At 44.3% G+C, this 22,220-nt stretch overlaps 1 protein-coding gene across 2 annotated transcripts in view; it reads left to right on the top strand.

Moving 5' to 3' along the window:
• The window catches only part of LOC109875545 (calcium-binding protein 8-like), a 63,476-nt gene that overhangs the window by 3,685 nt on the left and 37,571 nt on the right, over positions 1 to 22,220 (top strand). For both annotated transcript variants that reach the window (XM_020467888.2, XM_031795764.1), the window contains exons 2-4: positions 9,232 to 9,356; positions 13,000 to 13,143; positions 17,985 to 18,097. In XM_020467888.2, coding sequence (XP_020323477.1) covers positions 9,239 to 9,356; positions 13,000 to 13,143; positions 17,985 to 18,097 — 375 coding nt within the window. In that variant the 5' untranslated portion in view covers positions 9,232 to 9,238. The remainder of the gene's footprint in view (positions 1 to 9,231; positions 9,357 to 12,999; positions 13,144 to 17,984; positions 18,098 to 22,220) is intronic.

The raw sequence follows: 22,220 nt of genomic DNA, 5'->3' as shown, positions 1-22,220 counted from the left end.
CAGTTTGACTGCAATCAATTAGCTTAATGTGTCAGAGATCAAATTATTTTTCAACAAAATAATGTGGCAGGAATGCTAATCTTTTCTAGTTCTAACAATATATACGATTTCAGAACAATTTGAGATGGTGAGTGTTGAAATCCTATTTTCTAGTGCTTTTTGAGGTGGAACGACCCAACCATACTACACTTCACATAAGGTGTCATGAGGAAATGTATCATGTCATGGTGCCATTTAGACTTTTCCACTGGAGGAAATGCAGCAGGGGTGCTACTGTTGTCACCCCGCTGCACCTTACCTTCAGTAGTTGGCTAAAGGCTTTCTACTGTATACTGTATTTATTTACACCAGACTAGTCATGGTGAAGGAGGCATCGTGTTGGCTCTGGGTTTAGTTACTCTGTTAATCATACATTCTGATGCCTAGTCATCATACCCCTATACATGTCAACCTCTATCACTCCAGTATCCCTGCACATTGTAAATATTGTATTGGAACTGACCCAGTATCTAGCTTCTTACTTTCTAATGTTCTTATTTTTATTTCTCGTGTGTTTTTGTTCTACCTTATGTTATTTTTAGTGCTACATTGATATTAATTACTGCATTGTTGGGTTTGGAGCTTGCAAGAAAGACATTTCACTGTACTTGTGCACATTACATTAAAACTTGAAGCTTTAGTTATGTGTTGACATGGCTCATCAATAGAGACTGCTGAAGGACTGAATTGTGTCGTCAAGTATGGACAGGTTATGACCTTAGATTAGTTATCAGGCATGGCCACATTGGCCAGTGTCAAGCCACAACCTTAATGTAAAGCTTCAGCTTTCATTGATACCTCATCTATCATTGCTTACTGTACAGTATGTGTAGGATCGATCAACAAAAACATACTATTTTGGGGGGGGCTATATATACTGTATACACACCGGTCAAGGGTTGTCATAACTAGAGATGTTTTAAAGCAGTGTGTTGAGGGTTTGTCTTTTGAGCTCTCATGAGCAGAAGGAACTATCAATATAAACTACATGATGAATATTCAGCACCATACGTCTTTAACTATATAACAGTTACGACCTTGGCTATAGGCTGTCTTGCATTGTGCTGTACAGCTGTTGCTGCACTGTAACTTACAGTACAGTATGTGAGAATCAACTTAAGTTTGATCATATTTGACCTATGAAATGCATCTTTCAGAAGTTTGTTGGGAATTTTGTTTAGTGTGACCCTATGGTCATTTTGTGTTGGTCTGATCCAATTCAGAGTATTCTCAACATCATACCATACCATGTCCAACTCCATCATACAATTGACTTTGTGTGTGTGCGTGCTGTGAGGTTGGAAGTGAGGAATGGCCATCGGGTATCCCCGGGCATCACACAGAAGGCTGATGCATAACACTGCTGCTGCCTGTAGTAAGGCTGGAGTTTGATTAGTCATGCCTTCCCATAGGACAGGACACACACACAAACACAGTTGGGGTCTTCACTGACACAGCAGGTTGATTGGTCATGCCTTGCTCCCCTCTATATGCCTCAAGACATTAGTGCGGTTTTGGGAGATGTAACAGGTTGATTAGTCATGAATAGCCTCTGGACACAGGCACAAACCTAAATGAGACAACAGGTTAATTAGTTATGCTTTCCAGCACTCCCTTAGGTCTGAGGTTAGGTCCCCCTGTAGGTGGCAGGCTAGTGGTCACACCTTTCCTCCCCCTCTCTCCTCCAGGACATATGCATATGCATAGCATTCTGACACACTCCTTGAGGGCAAGCCAGAATATACAGTATAATTTGTGGTCTAGTGAATCAGTGGGCCCTGATGCATAATATTCCAATCTGGAGGAATGTAGCTTCTCGCTCTCTCTGTCTCTCACAGGTTGGTTTCAAAGCACGCCATTAGTAATGAGTTTGCCATTAGTAATGGGTATATGACAAATAACAAATTGTTATATATAGTACACTATCAGACCACCTCTGCTTTCTCTATTGTACGCCTATATAGTAACTAATGGGGTAAGAGTATGCATTTGAATCATAAACAAATAAAATAAGTAGTGGGTTTATTGCCACTTCTGGTCGATCTACTGCAGTGTCTGCAGCACAACTCTGTGTGTGTGTGTGTGTGTGTGTGTGCGCGTACGAGCGAGTACACTGTTTCCCACTTATGTTTGTTCAACACTGTCCTGCTGTTAGAACAATGCATACAATACAGTAGCGGATGGTTTAGTTGGCCCAACACTGCGCTGTCTCTCTGGACTCATACACACATCTTGTTTCAGTTACATGTAGTTCTGTTTTATCCATGGTCATTTTATCCATGGTCATAGATTTACTAACCTATACTCTCACTTGCCAGACTCACAGTGCTACACCCGCAGAGATATAGGGGCTGTGGGAAGAGAATCACTAACCTACCCCTGGTCTGGAGGAGACCCCAAAAGTAGGAAGGACCTCTCTAGTTATCCTCTCCCTGCTCTGTATTCTACTCCATGTCTGCTGCAATGCTCTGGGTTACACAAGCCTTTTAAACAGAGTAGCTCTTAAAGTGTCAGAAACGTGAGACAAATCCTAATGTATAGTAGGACCATAGAGTTACAATATACTGTATATAAACACCAAAGTGAACTAATTATATTTCTTTGCACAAGGGGATGCCATTGATTGATATTAAATACCCAAGATAAATTGAAACTAGCACCCAATGTGGCCCTACGATAAGTAAAACATTTCAATAATTGTATGAATACTGTTCATATGGGGTGCATCAGTATTTCAGAGATCAGAGCGCAGTAGTATGTTACATTCACAGAGAAATAATGCCACAAGACAAATGAGTTAGCCTAGTTATAGAATTACGGGAAAATAGACAAGACTTTATTAGCAGTGACAGAGTACTGTTTTTTATTCTTTGATTGTTCCAATTCGCTTTCTTTGATTCTTAATGAATCAATCTTAAAATCTCACAAAAAGTGATCTCTTGGACAGTAGCAATCAATGGTACAGTCACTTTCCCGTTTACTGACAAACTGTCACAGGTCAAGTTTTCTCCCTTGAGTGTACTATTTGAGGTTGCCACTGGAGAGCACCCTTGGGTTACTTCTAGTATCCAGGTGACCCTGATTGGGGTTATTTGGATCACCCGCTGGATGACTATTTAGGTTCCTCTGTGGACTGGGCCAGTTTCTCAGGTCTCATGTTTGTTCAGTGTTCTCGTGTGCCCTTGCTTTGTTGTTTTCCTAAGAAGACCTTAAGTAAATATTCTGGATTAGCCCTCACCTCTGCCTGCTGTGTTTCTCTGTGCCTGCGTCTGAGTTCATACTAGCACTAATGTCACAGTAGACCTGAGCCTCAAAATGGACCCAGCAGAGATTTCTCTGTCGTCCGAGGGACATTCCGAGCTCCACCACTTACGGTCGGCTCTCACTCACCATGGAACAGTGATTGGTCACCATGAGGCACGGCTGAAGACATTGTCGGAGGATTTAGGAACTCTTGTGTTCACTCTACAGAGGGGACAGACAGGAGCAACTGTTGCTGAACCTGTGGTGGTTTCTAACCCTCCACTTCCTACCAACTCATCGTCTTCCTCCCCTCCGGAGCCTCATCTCCCAGCACCGGAGCTCTATGAGGGGCAATCTGGGAGGTGTCGTGGGTTCCTGCTCCAATGTTCGCTGGCCTTTGAGCTGTAAGCATCAACGTTTCCCACTGAGCGTTCCAGAGTGGCATATGTCATCTCCTTGCTCTCAGGACGGGCTCTGGCCTCGGCCACGGCCATCTGGGAGCAGCAATCAGACATTTGTTTCAATTGGCAAAGCTTCACTCAGGAGATGAGGAGGGTTTTTGATCACCCCATCAGTGGTAGGACTGCTGCTCAAAGACTCATTGCACTTTGGCCGGGCAGCCGGAGCGGAGCTGACTATGCCATTGACTTTTGGACGCTCGCCGCTGAGAGCGGTTGGAATATAGAGGCACTTCACTCAGTCTTTCTGAACGGACTCAGCGAGGTTCTCAAGGACGAACTTGCTTCCCGGGACAACCCTGACACTCTGGAGGAGCTTATCGTTCTGGCCATCCGGATTGACAACCGGTTTCGGGAACGTCGTCATGAGAGGACGGACAGGTTCCGAGTTGGTTCCAGTGTTTCGTGCCCCGCTGAGGGAGTCGATTCTTCATTTGTTCCACTGCCGTATGCTGGGCCTGCTTGTCCTGTACCTCGTCAGGGTTCTCAATTCGGCTATGGTTCTCCTTCAAATCCTTCAGAGGAGCCGATGCAATAGGGAGGCACCAGACTTGCCGCTCTGGAGAGTCAGATACAGTCTACTGCGGCCGATACGGTATGCACCTTGCTTCCGGCCAACCTGTGTTGGGACAATGAACAGTTGGACATTCCTGCTTTCATAGACTCTGGGGATACTGGCTGCTTTCTGGATCGCACATTAGCTCACCAACAGAGGCTGCCGCTCACTGAGCTGGACACTCCGTTGTCGGTCACTGCGCTGGATGGTCAACACCTAGGGTCTGGGAAGGTGAAGCAACTCACCATGCCTATTCAGCTACGAGTTCTGGATGACCATGTGGAGCTTATCCAGTTACATCTGGTGGACTCTCCTGAACTTCCCCTGGGTCTTGGACATCCGTGGCTTTCCACCCATAATCCTCAAATTGACTGGCCTTCGGGAAGAGTTCTGGGATGGAATCCGTCATGCCAATTCACCTGCCAGGAACTCTCTCCACACCTTTCCGGTCCTGCTCGTCTGTAGACTTCCGATCCTCCTGTTCCTCTGGCTGGGTTTGACAAGCCTGACCTTTCCCGCGTACCTCGGGATTACTGCGATTTGGGTCAGGTCCTCAGCAAACAAAGGGCCAGCAAACTACCTCCTCACAGGCCCTATGATTGTGCCATCGACCTCCTGTCTGGTACCACTCCTCTGAGAGGAGGGCTGTGTTCTCTCTTAGATCCAGATACTGCAGCCATGAACAGTTACATTGAGGAGGCGCTGGCGGCTGATGTTATTCGGCCGTCCAGTTCACGTGCAGGAGCGGGTTTTTTCTTTGTTGGGAAGAAGGATGGGGGATTACGTCCCTGTATCGATTACCAGGGTTGAAATAACATTACCATCAAGAACCGTTACTCCCTTCCTCTTATGTCATCAGATTTTGAGAGACTCCAGGGAGCTACGGTTTTCTCTAAATTGGATTTACGGAATGCGTACAATATGATGCGCATCAGACAGGGAGATGAGTGGAAGACAGCGTTCAACACTCCTAATGGACATTATGAGTAAAGGTTCATGTTCATTTTGTGATGCATCTCTGAATCCTGAAATGAGTTCCCTAAAAGTTGGAGAGTGGTTGCAAGTCAAAGCATGACAAATATCCCTCTATTGAGAGTGGTGGTTGGGGGAGTGTTCAGTTGAAAATGTGTACACTACCTTACCCGTTGGCCTATGAGATTTAAAATATATTTTTCTATATCACACATAGCCTCTTTCTTTCTTTCTTTCAACTCCTCATTCGAACGAAGTGCAAAAATCACTGAAGCTGGAGGCTCATATCTCCCTCACTAACTTTAAGCATCAGCTGTCAGAGCAGCTCACAGATCACTGCACCTGTACATAGCCCATCTGTAAATAGCCCATCCAACTACCTCCTCCCAATATAGTTTTTTTTTGTTGTAGTTTAGTTGCTCCTTTGCACCCCAGTATCTACTTGAACATTCATCTTCTGCACATCTATCACTCCAGTGTTTATTTGCTAAATTGTAATTACTTTGCGGCCTATGTATTACCTCCCTAATCTTACCTAATTTGCACACACTATATATAGACGTATAACAGCTTTTAACGGACCTCTGAGACTATCACAGTGCAGGTGCATTTATACGGAGACTTGATTACACACAGGTGGATTGTATTTATCATCATTAGTCATTTAGGTCAACATTGGATCACTCAGAGATCCTCACTGAACTTCTGGAGAGAGTTTGCTGCACTGAAAGTAAAGGGGCTGAATAATTTTGCACGCCCAATTATTCAGTTTTTGATTTGTTAAAAAAGTTTGAAATATCCAATAAATGTCGTTCCACTTCATGATTGTGTCCCACTTGTTGTTGATTCTTCACAAAAAAATACAGTTTTATATCTTTATGTTTGAAGCCTGAAATGTGGCAAAAGGTCGCAAAGTTCAAGGGGGCCGAATACTTTCGCAAGGCACTGTACTACAGTATATACATTTTTATCTGTGAAAACCCTCCAGTTTTGATTTGTAATTGCCATATACACTACATGACCAAGTATGTGGACACCTTGTAGTCAAACATCTCATAAAAATGTATGGGTATTAATATGGACTTGGTCCCCCCTTTGATGCTACTGTATAACAGCCTCCACTCTTCTGTGAAGGTTTTCCACTAGATGTTGGAACATTGCTGCAGGGACTTGCTTCCATTCAGCCACAAGAGCATTAGTGAGGTCAGGCACCGATGTTGGGCGATTAGGTCTGGCTCATAGTCGGCGTTCCAATTAATCTCAAAGGTTTTTGATGGGGTTAAGGTCAGGGCTCTGTGCATGCCAGTAAAGTTCTTCCACACAGATCTCGACAAACCGTTTCTGTATGGGCCTTGCTTTGTGCACAATGGCATTGTCATGTTGAAACAGAAAAGGGTCTTCCCCAACTTATGCCACAGAATCGTCAAGAATGTCAGTGTATGCTGTAACGTTAAGATTTTCCTTCAACGGAACTAAGGTGCCTAGCCCAAACCATGAAAAACAGCCCCAGACCCATTCCTTCTCCACCAAACTCTACGTTTGGCACTATTCATTGTAGCGTTTTCCTGGCATCCGCCAAACCCAGATTCGTCCCTCTGACTGCCAGATGGTAAAGCGTGATTCATCATTCCAGAGAATGTGTTTCCATTGCCCCAGAGTCCAATGGTGGCGAGCTTTACACCACTCCATTCGACACTTGGCATTGCATATGGTGATCTTAGGCTTGTATGCAACTGCTCGACCATGGAAACCCCTTGTCCTGAAAATGCTTCCAGAGGCAGTTTGGAACTCAGTAGTGAGTGTTGCAACCGAGGATAGACGATTTTTACGCTCTACGTGCTTCAACACCATGCGTTCTGTTCTGAAAGATTGTGTAGCCTACCACTTCACGGCTGAGCCATTGTTGCTCCTTGACGTTTCCACTTCACAATAACAGCACTTACAGTGTACTGGGGCAGCTATATTCTATTGCAAATGCTTGTCTATGGAGATTGCACGGCTTTGTGATAGATGTTTTTTACACCTGTCAGCAATGGGTGTGGCTGAAGTAGCCAAATCCACTCATTTGAAGACGTGTCCACATACTTACTTCAGCAAGACAAAGTAGCTTATCGTGTACTACAGGAAACGGAGGGCCGAGCACGCGCCCATCCATATCGATAGTGCTGTAGTGGAGCGGGTTGAGAGCTTCAAAGTCTTAGGTGACCACATTACTAAGGAATTATCAGAGTCCACACACACCAACACAGTCGTGAAGAAGGCACAACAAGCCACTCAGGAGGCTTAAAAACATTTGGCATGGTCCCTCAAAATACTCAGAACATTCTACAGCTGCATCATTGAGAAGATCTTGACTGGCTGCATCACCGCTTGGTATGGCAACTGCTTGGCATTAGACTGCAAAGCGTTACAGAGGGTAGTGCGTACGACCCAGTACATCACAGGGGCCAAGCTCCCTGCCATCTAGGAACTCTATGCCAGGCGGTGTCAGAGGAAGGCCCTGAAACCAAAAGGACCCTGAACAGCTTATACCTCAAGCCATAAAACTGCTATATAGTTAGTTAAATATACTGAACAAAACTATAAACGCACATGTAAAGTGTTGGTTCCATGTTTCACGAGCTGAAATAAAAGATCCCCGAAAGTTTTCATACACACAAAAAGCTTATTTCTCTAAAATGTTGTGCACACATTTTTTACATCCTTGAGCATTTCTCTTTTGCAAAGATAATCCATCCACCTGACAGTTGTAGCGTAACAAGAAGCTGATTAAACAGCATGATCATTACACAGGTGCACCTTTTGCTGGGGACAATAAAAGGCCACACTAAAATGTGCAGTTTTGTCATACAACACAATGCCACAGATGTCTCTAGTTTTGAGGGAGTGTTCAATTGTCAGTACGTCCAACCGGCCTCACAATCTCAGACCATGTATAGGGCGTTGTATGGACGAGTGGTTTGCTGATGTCAACATTGTGAACAGAGTGCTCCATCGTGGCATTGAAGTTATGGTATGAGCAGGCATAAGCTACGGACTACGAATACAATTGCAATTTCTCTATGGCAATTTGAATGCACAGAGATACCGTGACAAGCACGTTGTCGTGCCATTCTTCCGTCGCCATCCACTCACGTTTCAGCATGATAGTGCACATCCCTATGTCACAAGGATCTGTACACAAATAATGGAAGCTGAAAATGTCCCTGTTCTTCCATGGCCTGTGTACTCACCAGACATGTCACACGTTGAGCATGTTTGGTATGCTCTGGATGATGTATGACAGCTTGTTCCAGTTCCCAACAATATCCAGCAACTTCGCACAGCCATTGAAGAAAAGTGGGACAACATTCCACAGGCCGCAATCAACAGCCTGATCAACTATATGCGAAGGAGATGTGTCGCGCTGCATGAGGCAAATGGTGGTCACACCAGATACTAACTGGTTTTCTGATCCACACCCCTACTTTTTTTAAGGTGTCTGTGACCAACAGATGCATATCTGTATTCACAGTCGTGAAATCCATAGATTAGGGCCATAATGAATTTATTTCAATTGACTGATTTCCTTATGAACTGTAACTCAATAAAATCTTTGAAATCTGCATTGACCCTTTTTTGCACTAACTCTTTTGACTCATCACATACACTGCTGCTTCTGTTTATTATCTATCCTGTTGCCTAGTCACTTTATCCCTACCTATATGTACATATCTATCTCAGTTACCCAGGTTACCGTTACTCATTCTGTATTTATTCCTCGTGTTATTATTTTTCTATGATCTATTTTTCTCTCTGCATTGTTGGGAGGGGCCCGTAAGTAAGCATTTCACTGTTAGTCTACACCTGTTGTTTAATGAAGCATGTGACACATAACATTAGATTTCTCTCGCTCTCTCTCTCTCATGTTCTGATCTAACTGTTCTTAAACTAATCCCCCCACCCTTTTTCTCTCTCTCTCAGGGACAAGATGCCGTTCCACCATGTGACGGCAGGGCTGCTGTACAAGGGGAACTATCTGAGTCACTCTCTGTCTGAGGACAACGACTGTGACCAGATGGCCAGCATCTCTGAGGAGGAGCTAAACGGTGAGTCCCCTCAGGGCTTGGGCTGGTACTACTAGGGCTAGGTTGGTTTGGGCTTGGTTGGGTTATGTTGGGTTGGGTTGGGCTTGGTTGGGTTATGTTGGGTTGGGTTGGGCTTGGTTGGGTTATGTTGGGTTATGTTGGGTTGGACTTGGTTAGTTGGTTTGGGTGAGAGGGGATAGAGATTAGGACTGGGACTGTGGATTTGGCTGGTGAGGAGCATAGAGGGACTTTGAGGAAGGCTGGGGTTTGGGTGTTTGATACGGGCAGTATAAACAGTAGGCTAGAGAGAGTAATGGGATAAGTAGTAAGACAGTATTCTGAGCCTAAACACAGTTTTGACATGAATCAGTGAGGTTGGACCAGTCAAAACACCAGTTGCTCCTGTCGCTGGAGCCAACAAACCGTTGTCTTTATAAACTATGAACCTTCTTAAATATGACTACATTTTCCTAACATCACTTATCACACCACTAGAATTCGATTCATGGGCTTTTGCCCTCTCTGTTTTTGACATTAATTAGAGGCAGTAGCTGAGTCTGTGTTTATGAGTCTGTGTTTGTCTTGTGTGTGTTCTGTACGTCGTTCTGAGACTAATCACTCCACTGGCCAGGCCGGAGGTGGAGCCCAGCCCAGGCCTGATCAATATTATTATTATTAACATCATCACAGTGCTCATAATGAACTACACTAGACGATTCAACCACAAATACTGTAATAATCCAATGATGTCACATTAAAGGAAACTTCCTCCCTAAAACTATCTTTTGGTATTTGTTTCAGTAGTCCATTGTTGACATAGTCCCAAAATGTTTTGCTTGTCAGCAATCAGGTTCTCAAGATATGTAACTTTGAAAATACAGAAATCATCACCTTATGATGCATTTTGCAATGATGATTTCTGTATTTTGAAAGTTTTCCTTTAAGGTGTCTATGGCAAATTGGATGTAGAGTGCACAGTAAATGGCTAATAGCCACCTACTCTGTCAAAGTCAGAGTGGTATTATTATGCTACAGCAATATTGGCAGTTTGCACTGCATGGCTTTCTCTAGTTGTATTTGTTAAGTTGTTTGGGGACAGCGGTAATGTATTGGGTAAATGTAATGATTTGGGTAATGTATATAGTTCTTATTGGGAGGTCCTCATAAGGTCAATCAATGTAATGGACAAATACGCATATACCGCACCTCTGTCAGCAGAAATAAAGACAAAGTTATTGATCATATATACACACTACACTACAGTAATGATTAGCATTCATCTCCTTGGCTTATTAGTTATCCATAATAGCTTACACAAAGCTACCATTTAGCATGCTCACCATTTCCACCATGGGGATATTTACTGAGGCAATTTGGTGTTGCTACCTGTAAGTGTCTTTATCTATGGCCATTAACGTGATACAGTGTAACTGCACTGAATTGAACTATCTGACTCACCACATACAGCACGTTGTCGTCAGTCAGCTTTAGTACAGCTACACATTGTTAAACTCTCAGCCTGTCGGAGAGGGGATGTGGTTCCCCTTTGTGTCTTGTTCTGCGTGATGTGGACTGTCTGATTTGTGTGTGGTTGGTATGTGTGTGCGTGTAGTGCTCTGAGCGCTGCAGCGTGTAGAATAGGTGTTGGTCTGGGTAGAGATCTTTGTGTACCAGGTAGCCTCTGTCGATCTGTGCTGCTACGGCTTCTGCTGCTGTCTCTGAAAGGTCAGGCAAGATGTGTGTATGAGATTATCATTTACAGAGACATACAGCACCGACAGCACTAACTTTACATCACATAGCAAATAGAACTCATTATAAACACTGGAAAAGTAGAGATAAGTAGTGTTTAGTCGGGAGAACATGTTTTCAATCCAGGAGATACTACTTGAAGTTGTCCAATTAGAACAAATATTGAAGTTTTACATTGTAAAAAGTTTTATTACGGTGTGCCCTACTGAACATGAGCGTGCTGATGCACTCGGCCTAGATTGCAAAGCAGGGTGCTGTTGAAGTGGCTCTAAAGTATTTTTCTACTCTGATTTATTTCTCTGTCTGAAATGTTCCTTAGGTATTCCTGTTCCTTTGGTAGTGTTTTGTCATCAATTCTTTGTCATCGTTCTCCGCTTTAAAGCTTTCGTTTTCAGAGCATCAGAAGAGGGCCCTAATGGATATGGGAGCAGTGGTGCGTGAAATAGCAAAATAGCGGAAAAGATCTGTATGAATATATGACACGTGGTCTGAATATTGATGTTGTGTTCAAATGGGCCCGAGTCCTCAGACACAGGAACCTACTCTACAAAGTCCTGAGTCACTCACTCTGCTCCTCCTGGTGGGTTTATTCATGAGACGCTCATTTCAGTGTACCAAAATAAATCCATCCATTTATTGTGCTTGTGTTGTTCTCTGTTTGTTGTGTTATGCTGTGTGTGTGTCTGTGTGTGTTCTCTAAAACAAGCGTCTGGTTGGAACTAGCTTTTGTACTGCGTTATGAAGGAAAATGGCTAAGTGTGTTTGCTCGGGCCAGATGTCTTGGGAAGCAGGGAATAACAAAAGACTGTTCAGAGGCTGGTAGAATGACTAACCTGAGCCCTGAGTAACATCTGAGTCATTTTAATGACCCAAAATATAGTTTCTCATTTTACAAGGTGATTTAAATACAGAGAAAAACCATGATATTTACACACCATTGTCCCACTTGCAGCTCAGAGCACCAAATCACTCCTACTCCCCTAACTGGCTATGAAGGAATGACAGCTTCTCAGTAGATGATTGACAGATGATTGACCAAGGATAGGCTAAAGATTGGCAGCATGGGCAGGTCACCTCTAGGATGAAACTTTACTTCATGCTTGGGTTATCTTTGGACTACAATAAGTGTAAGTTAACCTGTAGTTTGCTCTTTCTCATGGTTTCAGCCAAGAACTCTACCACCACTATGTTTTGTTTATCGCATGGTCTTTTCAAGACTGGACCCGAAATATTAATGTTCTTGTTGGCACGTGTTCTCAAAAAGTGGATGACATTGCATCCCATATCTGGAACACATTTGGACTTGATTCATGTTTGAGTTAGACTGGGTCTTGGGTGACTCCCTCTTTCTCACCCTGGTCCTGGTGAGTTAAAGCCATGTATTCCAGTAGTACCCATCCTCAAATGATCCAATATTCAGTAGTGTGCAGACATAGTGTACAAACATAGTGTTTTTTTAGAGATCTGAAATTCTACCTTTAATTAAAAATACCCGTGGCTGCCTTTCTCTCTTTCCCCTCTCTCTCTCTATCCCTCTCTCTCTTTCTCTCTCTGTCTCTCTCTCTAGTTATCTCTCTCTCTGTCTCTTTCTTCCTGCTTACTGCCTCCCAGTCTCCGTAGACACACTAATAAATAATGAATTCATAAAAGCATAGCGGAGCCTGCTGACTTTTAGGCTCAGCGTTAACGGATATGTTAAAAACTGAAGGGAAGGAGTAACACAGACACAGTACAGTGGCTTGTCGTACACACAGGGCAAGCTTATTTGACACCACCATAAAAGTTGCCTACCCGGTTATTGCAGATGTCATTTGCATTGTTCTTGAGCTAAGGCACAGAGCTAAAAGAATCCCTAACCATGATGGATGCTCCCTCTCCTCTCCCTTCTCCTTATGTGTGTTTGTGTTGACAGAGATCCGGGAGGCATTCAGGGTGTTGGACCGGGATGGGAACGGGTTCATCTCCAAGCAGGAGCTGGGCATGGCCATGAGGTCTCTGGGATACATGCCCAGTGAGGTGGAGCTGGCCATCATCATGCAGAGACTAGACATGGATGGTGAGTCACATTCAGTACACATTTCACACATTTATAGTACACAGACACATGCAGTTGCACGTGTAACAGAAGGTCCTATGTTCGAGTCCAGTGAGAGACAGGAATGGGACCTGTTACTCGCACACATATTTAAACATAAACAGATCCCTTCCTTCCTGTTTTCACAGCATGATCACGCACACACAAAGACAGGGACAGGGTCATAGACACACTATCAGACACACACATATACATAAATAGATCCCGTTCTCCCTTTTTTACACATTCATACACATGGGCCTACCTATGATTACATAATCACAAGCATAATCAATACATTTACATGAGTACTCATTCACCATTATGCACACACATTTTCATGTACATGCAGTACATTATATGCACACAGAAGTGTGCACTCATTCGCACCATACATTCAAATCATGATTTTACACTTTAAATAAGCATGAAGGATCCTACTATCCAAACACACACCGGAGGAGCATTTAACACATCCTATAGTCCCACTGTAGCAATATCTATCTCTAAGCTGTAGATGTGTAACGTGTTGGCTGTGGTCCCTTGCTCCATTTCATCTTAATACACCGTATTGCACATATTTATGCTAACACATTCACGCACAAACGCGCACGCACCATGCACGCACACACACAACACATGTGATTACAGTACACAGGGTGCCTGTGGTTTCTGTACTGAAGCCAGTCCCTACCTGACAGAGAAGATCTACAGTGCCTTCAGAAAGTATTCAGACCCATTGACTTTATCCACATTTTGTTACGTTACAGCCTTATTCTAAAATGGATTAAATAAAAAAAATCCTCAGCAATCAACATACAATACCACATAATGACAAAGCAAGACATTTTTTAAAATGTAATTAAAAACAAAAAACAGAAATACCTCATTTATATAAGTTTTCAGACCCTTTGCTACAAAACTCCAAATGGAGCTCAGGTGCATCCTGTATCCAATTATCATCCTTGAGATGTTTCTACAACTTGATTTGGAGTCCACCTGTGGTAAATTCACCTGTCTATATAAGGTCCCACATTTGACAGTGCATGTCAGAGCTAAATCCAAGCCATGAGGTCAAAATAACTGTCCGTAGAGCTCCGAGACCGAATTGTGTTGGGGCACAGATCTGGGGAAGGGTAACAAAACATTTCTGCAACATTGAAGGTCCCCAAGAACACAGTGGCCTGCATCATTCTTAAATCAAAGACGTTTGGAACCACCAAGACTCTCCTACAGCTGGCCGCCTGGCCAAACTGAGCAATCGGGGGGGGAAGGGCCTTGGTCAGGGAGGTGACCAAGAACCCGATGGTCACTCCAGACTTCCTTTGTGGAGATGGGATAAACTTCCAGAAGGACAACCGTCTCTGCAGCACTCCACCAATCAGGCCTTTATGGTAGTGGCCAGATGGAAGCTACTCCTCAGTAAAAGGCACATGACAGTCCGCTTAGAGTTTGCCAAAAGGCACCTAAAGACTCTCAGACCATGAGAAACAAGATTCTCTGGTCTGATGTAACCAAGATTGACCTCTTTGGCCTGAATGCCAACAGTCACATCTGGAGGAAACCTGGCACCATCCCTACGGTGAAGCATGGTGGTGGCAGCATCACTGAATGTCCTTGAGTGGGTCAGCCAGAGCCTGGACTTGAACCCGATCGAATATCTCTGGAGAGAACAGAACGCTCCCCATTCAACCTGAAAGAGCTTGAGAGGATCTGCAGAGAAGAATGGGATAAACTCCCCTAATACAGGTGTGCCAAGTTTGTTGCATTTCTTACCCAAGAAGAAGAATCGCTGACAAGGTGCTTCAACAAAGTACTGAGCAAAGGGTCTCAATACTTATGTAAATGTGATATTTATATATTTTTTCTCCATTATCGGCTATTGTGTTTAGATTGATGAGGTGAAAAAGACAATATAATCACTTTTAGAATAAGGCTGTAACATAGCAAAATGTGGGAAAAGTCCAGGGGTCTGAATAGTTTCCGAAAGGCACTCTACATTTACAAAAATGTGGGTAAATTAGCTTTAATTGTTTAAAGATCTTATGAAAGAGATTGGTGTGTTTTTTCACTATCTAATCATGGCATGGGGTTGTTCAATGACAAACATGTGTTTGTTTAAAATCACTTGATGGTTTCAAAGAAATCTCAGAGAAATACGTACACAGTCAAATGTGACAAATAATGACTTTTTATAAAGAACTGTACAAATGCTATATTTGTGACATTCATATTTAACAAAACATTTTACAAATGTTTTCAATACAGTAATATGAGATCTGTAAGTAAAACATTTACATTTGACGTTTTTGTCATTTAGCAGATGCTCTTATCCAGAGTGACTTACAGTATTAGTGCAATCATCTTAAGATAGCTGGGTGAGACAACCACATATCACAGTCAAATATACAGGATACGACCATTCCATTCCAGCTAAACAATGGAAATAAGCTAGTGTTTTGCAAAAAAACACATTTTCATTTTCACACATGGGTACACATGAAGGTACCCATAAGCAATCACTTCTGATGAAAAAACACATAAGGAATTGGTGGTTATAGCATTTTGGAAATCAACTCTTCAATTGAAAGCCATCACCTTCTGTGGAAACATTAGATGTGTCCACAGTAATAGCCACACACATTATGTAAAAATGGCATTTGCTGGCCTTATGTTTCAAAACACTACATAACTGAAAAATATTCACGTTTTTCACCCATGAGTCTTTTTTTTAACTTGCATTCTCCACTCAAATGTTTGCTGTTTGTTTTGTTTTGTTTGGCAGAATTGCAATAAAAAACTGTAGTGTGTTGGAATGGTGCAGAGAATGATAGAAAGGTGATAACTGAATGCTCAAGGATGTGGACTGCTTCCTATTGCCTCTCCACTTGAGATAAGAATGAATAGCAAAACAATTTATCCTCCTGTTAAAGTATACCTGCTATCAAATTAAAGGTTTGTTTGACATACTGCTTTCGTCTCCTGCTATGGCAGGTTAGAACAGCGAGGAGCACCTATCTGTCATATTTGTTATAGATAGTGCTTGTACATTCTGAGGTGTGACAGCAATCAATGTATGAGTCCCTGTTGGTCCCTGTTGGTTTGGTAGAGGGGGAGAACTGGAGGACCATTTCTCATCTGCGATGCCTTTGAAATCGTCAGTTGATTTCACTCGCTGTGACTGAGTGAAGACATTCCTTCAGAAGGAGATAAACTCGCTAGCCAAGATAAGAAGGGTGGACTGGATTGCTGTTGCTATTAAGTCGCTATTATTACAGTGAGAGATGTTTTAAAAACGTACATTTGCGTTCTGTGAAAAGCAATTGGCTTCAATCTCATCTCATTTTCATGTCTGTGGACACAACACAAAAGACCAGGGTGATCAAACAGAGGAGGCATCCATAGCCAAGAACATTGCCAGATAAATGGGATTTGAGGGTGTTTATTGCGTCTTTGCCAAGCTAGCAGCTGTGTGAATTAGAGACACGTGACACATTCACGGATGGCCATTGATTCTTTCTCTCTGAGCAGCAGCTGCAAAAGTCCAGCTGATCACTATGAAATATGGATTGACTCATTGAGTTGATCTGATAATCTGTTACACTGTCAGAACGATCCCTCAGATTGTTATCCAGCTCAGCAGAATGCCCTTGGTGGATTGCTTATGAGCTTGTGGTCTTTGTTGGAGATATCAGCATTGCAATCGCTCCATTTGCTTTTTATAGTGGTGTAACGTTCGTAATAAATGATGCCTGTCATCAGCTGCTTTTGTTAGGAAGTGTTTATGGTTTAAATCACATCCATCCATCTGTCCATCCATCTGTCCATCCATCTGTCCATCCATCTGTCCATCCATCCATCCATCCATCCATCCATCCATCCGTCCATCCATCTGTCCATCCATCCATCCATCCATCTGTCCATCCATCCATCCGTCCGTCCATCCATCTGTCCATCCATCCATCCATCTGTCCATCCATCTGTCCATCCATCCATCCATCCGTCCGTCCATCCATCTGTCCATCCATCCATCCGTCCGTCCATCCATCTGTCCATCCATCCATCCATCTGTCCATCCATCTGTCCATCCATCCATCCGTCCGTCCATCCATCTGTCCATCCATCCATCCATCCGTCCATCCATCCATCCATCCATCCATCCATCCATCCATCCATCCATCCATCCATCCATCCATCTGTCCATCCATCCATCCGTCGGTCCATCCATCTGTCCATCCATCCATCCATCTGTCCATCCATCCATCCATCCATCCATCCATCCATCCATCCATCCATCCATCCATCCATCCATCCATCCATCCGTCCGTCCATCCATCTGTCCATCCATCCATCCATCTGTCCATCCATCTGTCCATCCATCTGTCCATCCATTCATCCATCCGTCCGTCCATCCATCTGTCCATCCATCCATCCATCTGTCCATCCATCCATCATGATAGCTCAGGGGCCCTGACTGCACTGTCTACTCTGGCTGACTGTCCCCAGTGATGAGGCAGGATGCCACTGCATATGCATGGGCACAGAGAGGGGCAATCGATGGCATCAAATGTGACAGTGCCAGCATGCCTTAAGGAGGTCACCCCTGTCAGGGGAGAGGGAGGAGAAGAAGAGTGAAGGGGCAGATTGAGTTATCCTGCATGGGCAGCACACAACCTCTTCTGCAGGGAAATTAAGAAGAGGAGGCAGGAGAGAGAATAGGTATAGAAAAGAAAGAACACAGAATCAAATTAACATATAGTTCTTGTCCTTCTTACTGATTTGCAATTAAACTTTGTGAATAAGACATGTCATACTGTGTCTAGGAGACGGGCAGGTAGACTTCGACGAGTTCATGACGATCCTGGGACCCAAGCTCCTGTCTTCTGAAACCAGGGAGGGCTTCCTGGGGAGCACAATAGACAGTATATTCTGGCAGGTAAGGACTTCTCTCTTTTAACCTCTATCTTCTATCACCTTTCCTTTACCAAGCACTGGCCTGCAATAGCTGCAGTCATGGCCAGGCTGTGCAATAGCTGGCAATGAAATCAAAGAGACAGAGTGTAGTGTTTCAGTGTGTAGTGTGAAGGGGTAGAATGTAGTGTGTAGAGACAGAGTGTAGTGTGTAGAGGCAGAGTGTAGTGTGTAGAGGCAGAGTGTAGTGTGTAGAGGCAGAGTGTAGTGTGTAGAGGCAGAGTGTAGTGTGTAGAGGCAGAGTGTAGTCTGAAGGGGTAGAGTGTAGTGTGTAGAGACAGAGTGTAGTGTGTAGAGGCAGAGTGTAGTGTGTAGAGGCAGAGTGTAGTGTTTCAGTGTGTAGTGTGTAGAAGCAGAGTGTAGTGTGTAGAGGCAGAGTGTAGTGTGTAGAGGCAGAGTGTAGTGTGTAGAGGCAGAGTGTAGTGTGTAGAGGCAGAGTGTAGTGTGAAGGGGTAGAGTGTAGTGTGTAGAGACAGAGTGTAGTGTGTAGAGGCAGAGTGTAGTGTGTAGATGCAGAGTGTAGTGTTTCACTGTGTAGTGTGAAGGGGTAGAGTGTAGTGTGTAGAAGCAGAGTGTAGTGTGTAGAGGCAGAGTGTAGTGTGTAGAGGCAGAGTGTAGTGTGTAGAGGCAGAGTGTAGTAGAGGCAGAGTGTAGTGTGTAGAGACAGAGTGTAGTGTGTAGAGACAGAGTGTAGTGTGTAGAGGCAGAGTGTAGTGTGTAGAGACAGAGTGTAGTGTGAAGGGGTAGAGTGTAGTGTGTAGAGGCAGAGTGTAGTGTTTCAGTGTGTAGTGTGTAGAGGCAGAGTGTAGTGTGTAGAGGCAGAGTGTAGTGTGTAGAGGCAGAGTGTAGTGTGAAGGGGTAGAGTGTAGCGTGTAGAGACAGAGTGTAGTGTGTAGAGGCAGAGTGTAGTGTGTAGATACAGAGTGTAGTGTTTCACTGTGTAGTGTGAAGGGGTAGAGTGTAGTGTGTAGAAGCAGAGTGTAGTGTGTAGAGGCAGAGTGTAGTGTGTAGAGGCAGAGTGTAGTGTGTAGAGGCAGAGTGTAGTGTGTAGAGGCAGAGTGTAGTGTGTAGAAGCAGAGTGTAGTGTGTAGAGGCAGAGTGTAGTGTTTCACTGTGTAGTGTGAAGGGGTAGAGTGTAGTGTGTAGAAGCAGAGTGTAGTGTGTAGAAGCAGAGTGTAGTGTGTAGAGGCAGAGTGTAGTGTGTAGAGGCAGAGTGTAGTGTGTAGAGGCAGAGTGTAGTAGAGGCAGAGTGTAGTGTGTAGAGACAGAGTGTAGTGTGTAGAGACAGAGTGTAGTGTGTAGAGGCAGAGTGTAGTGTGTAGAGACAGAGTGTAGTGTGAAGGGGTAGAGTGTAGTGTGTAGAGGCAGAGTGTAGTGTTTCAGTGTGTAGTGTGTAGAGGCAGAGTGTAGTGTGTAGAGGCAGAGTGTAGTGTGTAGAGGCAGAGTGTAGTGTGAAGGGGTAGAGTGTAGCGTGTAGAGACAGAGTGTAGTGTGTAGAGGCAGAGTGTAGTGTGTAGATACAGAGTGTAGTGTTTCACTGTGTAGTGTGAAGGGGTAGAGTGTAGTGTGTAGAAGCAGAGTGTAGTGTGTAGAGGCAGAGTGTAGTGTGTAGAGGCAGAGTGTAGTGTGTAGAGGCAGAGTGTAGTGTGTAGAGGCAGAGTGTAGTGTGTAGAGACAGAGTGTAGTGTGTAGAGGCAGAGTGTAGTGTGTAGAGGCAGAGTGTAGTGTGTAGAGACAGAGTGTAGTGTGAAGGGGTAGAGTGTAGTGTGTAGAGGCAGAGTGTAGTGTGTAGAGGCAGAGTGTAGTGTGTAGAGGCAGAGTATAGTGTGAAGGGGTAGAGTGTAGTGTGTAGAGACAGAGTGTAGTGTGTAGAGGCAGAGTGTAGTGTGTAGAGGCAGAGTGTAGTGTTTCAGTGTGTAGTGTGAAGGGGTATAGTGTAGTGTGTAGAAGCAGAGTGTAGTGTGTAGAGGCAGAGTGTAGTGTGTAGAGGCAGAGTGTAGTGTGAAGGGGTAGAGTGTAGTGTGAAGGGGTAGAGTGTAGTGTGTAGAAGCAGAGTGTAGTGTGTAGAGGCAGAGTGTAGTGTGTAGAGGCAGAGTGTAGTGTGTAGAGGCAGAGTGTAGTGTGTAGAGGCAGAGTGTAGTGTGAAGGGGTAGAGTGTAGTGTGTAGAGACAGAGTGTAGTGTGTAGATGCAGAGTGTAGTGTTTCACTGTGTAGTGTGAAGGGGTAGAGTGTAGTGTGAAGGGGTAGAGTGTAGTGTGAAGGGGTAGAGTGTAGTGTGTAGAGACAGAGTGTAGTGTGTAGAGGCAGAGTGTAGTGTTTCAGTGTGTAGTGTGTAGAGGCAGAGTGTAGTGTTTCAGTGTGTAGTGTGAAGAGGTAGAGTGTAGTGTGTAGAAGCAGAGTGTAGTGTGTAGAGGCAGAGTGTAGTGTGTAGAGGCAGAGTGTAGTGTGAAGGGGTAGAGTGTAGTGTGTAGAGGCAGAGTGTAGTGTGTAGAGGCAGAGTGTAGTGTGTAGAGACAGAGTGTAGTGTGAAGGGGTAGAGTGTAGTGAGTAGAGGCAGAGTGTAGTGTGTAGAGGCAGAGTGTAGTGTTTCAGTGTGTAGTGTGTAGAGGCAGAGTGTAGTGTGTAGAGGCAGAGTGTAGTGTGAAGGGGTAGAGTGTAGTGTGAAGGGGTAGAGTGTAGTGTGTAGAAGCAGAGTGTAGTGTGTAGAGGCAGAGTGTAGTGTGTAGAGGCAGAGTGTAGTGTGTAGAGGCAGAGTGTAGTGTGTAGAGGCAGAGTGTAGTCTGAAGGGGTAGAGTGTAGTGTGTAGAGACAGAGTGTAGTGTGTAGAGGCAGAGTGTAGTGTGTAGAGGCAGAGTGTAGTGTTTCAGTGTGTAGTGTGTAGAAGCAGAGTGTAGTGTGTAGAGGCAGAGTGTAGTGTGTAGAGGCAGACTGTAGTGTGAAGGGGTAGAGTGTAGTGTGAAGGGGTAGAGTGTAGTGTGTAGAAGCAGAGTGTAGTGTGTAGAGGCAGAGTGTAGTGTGTAGATGCAGAGTGTAGTGTTTCACTGTGTAGTGTGAAGGGGTAGAGTGTAGTGTGTAGAAGCAGAGTGTAGTGTGTAGAGGCAGAGTGTAGTGTGTAGAGGCAGAGTGTAGTGTGTAGAGGCAGAGTGTAGTAGAGGCAGAGTGTAGTGTGTAGAGACAGAGTGTAGTGTGTAGAGACAGAGTGTAGTGTGTAGAGGCAGAGTGTAGTGTGTAGAGACAGAGTGTAGTGTGAAGGGGTAGAGTGTAGTGTGTAGAGGCAGAGTGTAGTGTTTCAGTGTGTAGTGTGTAGAGGCAGAGTGTAGTGTGTAGAGGCAGAGTGTAGTGTGTAGAGGCAGAGTGTAGTGTGAAGGGGTAGAGTGTAGCGTGTAGAGACAGAGTGTAGCGTGTAGAGGCAGAGTGTAGTGTGTAGATACAGAGTGTAGTGTTTCACTGTGTAGTGTGAAGGGGTAGAGTGTAGTGTGTAGAAGCAGAGTGTAGTGTGTAGAGGCAGAGTGTAGTGTGTAGAGGCAGAGTGTAGTGTGTAGAGACAGAGTGTAGTGTGTAGAGGCAGAGTGTAGTGTGTAGAGGCAGAGTGTAGTGTGTAGAGACAGAGTGTAGTGTGAAGGGGTAGAGTGTAGTGTGTAGAGGCAGAGTGTAGTGTGTAGAGGCAGAGTGTAGTGTGTAGAGGCAGAGTATAGTGTGAAGGGGTAGAGTGTAGTGTGTAGAGACAGAGTGTAGTGTGTAGAGGCAGAGTGTAGTGTGTAGAGGCAGAGTGTAGTGTTTCAGTGTGTAGTGTGAAGGGGTATAGTGTAGTGTGTAGAAGCAGAGTGTAGTGTGTAGAGGCAGAGTGTAGTGTGTAGAGGCAGAGTGTAGTGTGAAGGGGTAGAGTGTAGTGTGAAGGGGTAGAGTGTAGTGTGTAGAAGCAGAGTGTAGTGTGTAGAGGCAGAGTGTAGTGTGTAGAGGCAGAGTGTAGTGTGTAGAGGCAGAGTGTAGTGTGTAGAGGCAGAGTGTAGTGTGAAGGGGTAGAGTGTAGTGTGTAGAGACAGAGTGTAGTGTGTAGATGCAGAGTGTAGTGTTTCACTGTGTAGTG

Source organism: Oncorhynchus kisutch, linkage group LG18 (assembly GCF_002021735.2).
Source record: "Oncorhynchus kisutch isolate 150728-3 linkage group LG18, Okis_V2, whole genome shotgun sequence".
Taxonomy (NCBI): domain Eukaryota; kingdom Metazoa; phylum Chordata; class Actinopteri; order Salmoniformes; family Salmonidae; genus Oncorhynchus; species Oncorhynchus kisutch.
Note: the sequence above shows the minus strand (reverse complement) of the source record. Positions and strands in the feature narration are given on the sequence as shown.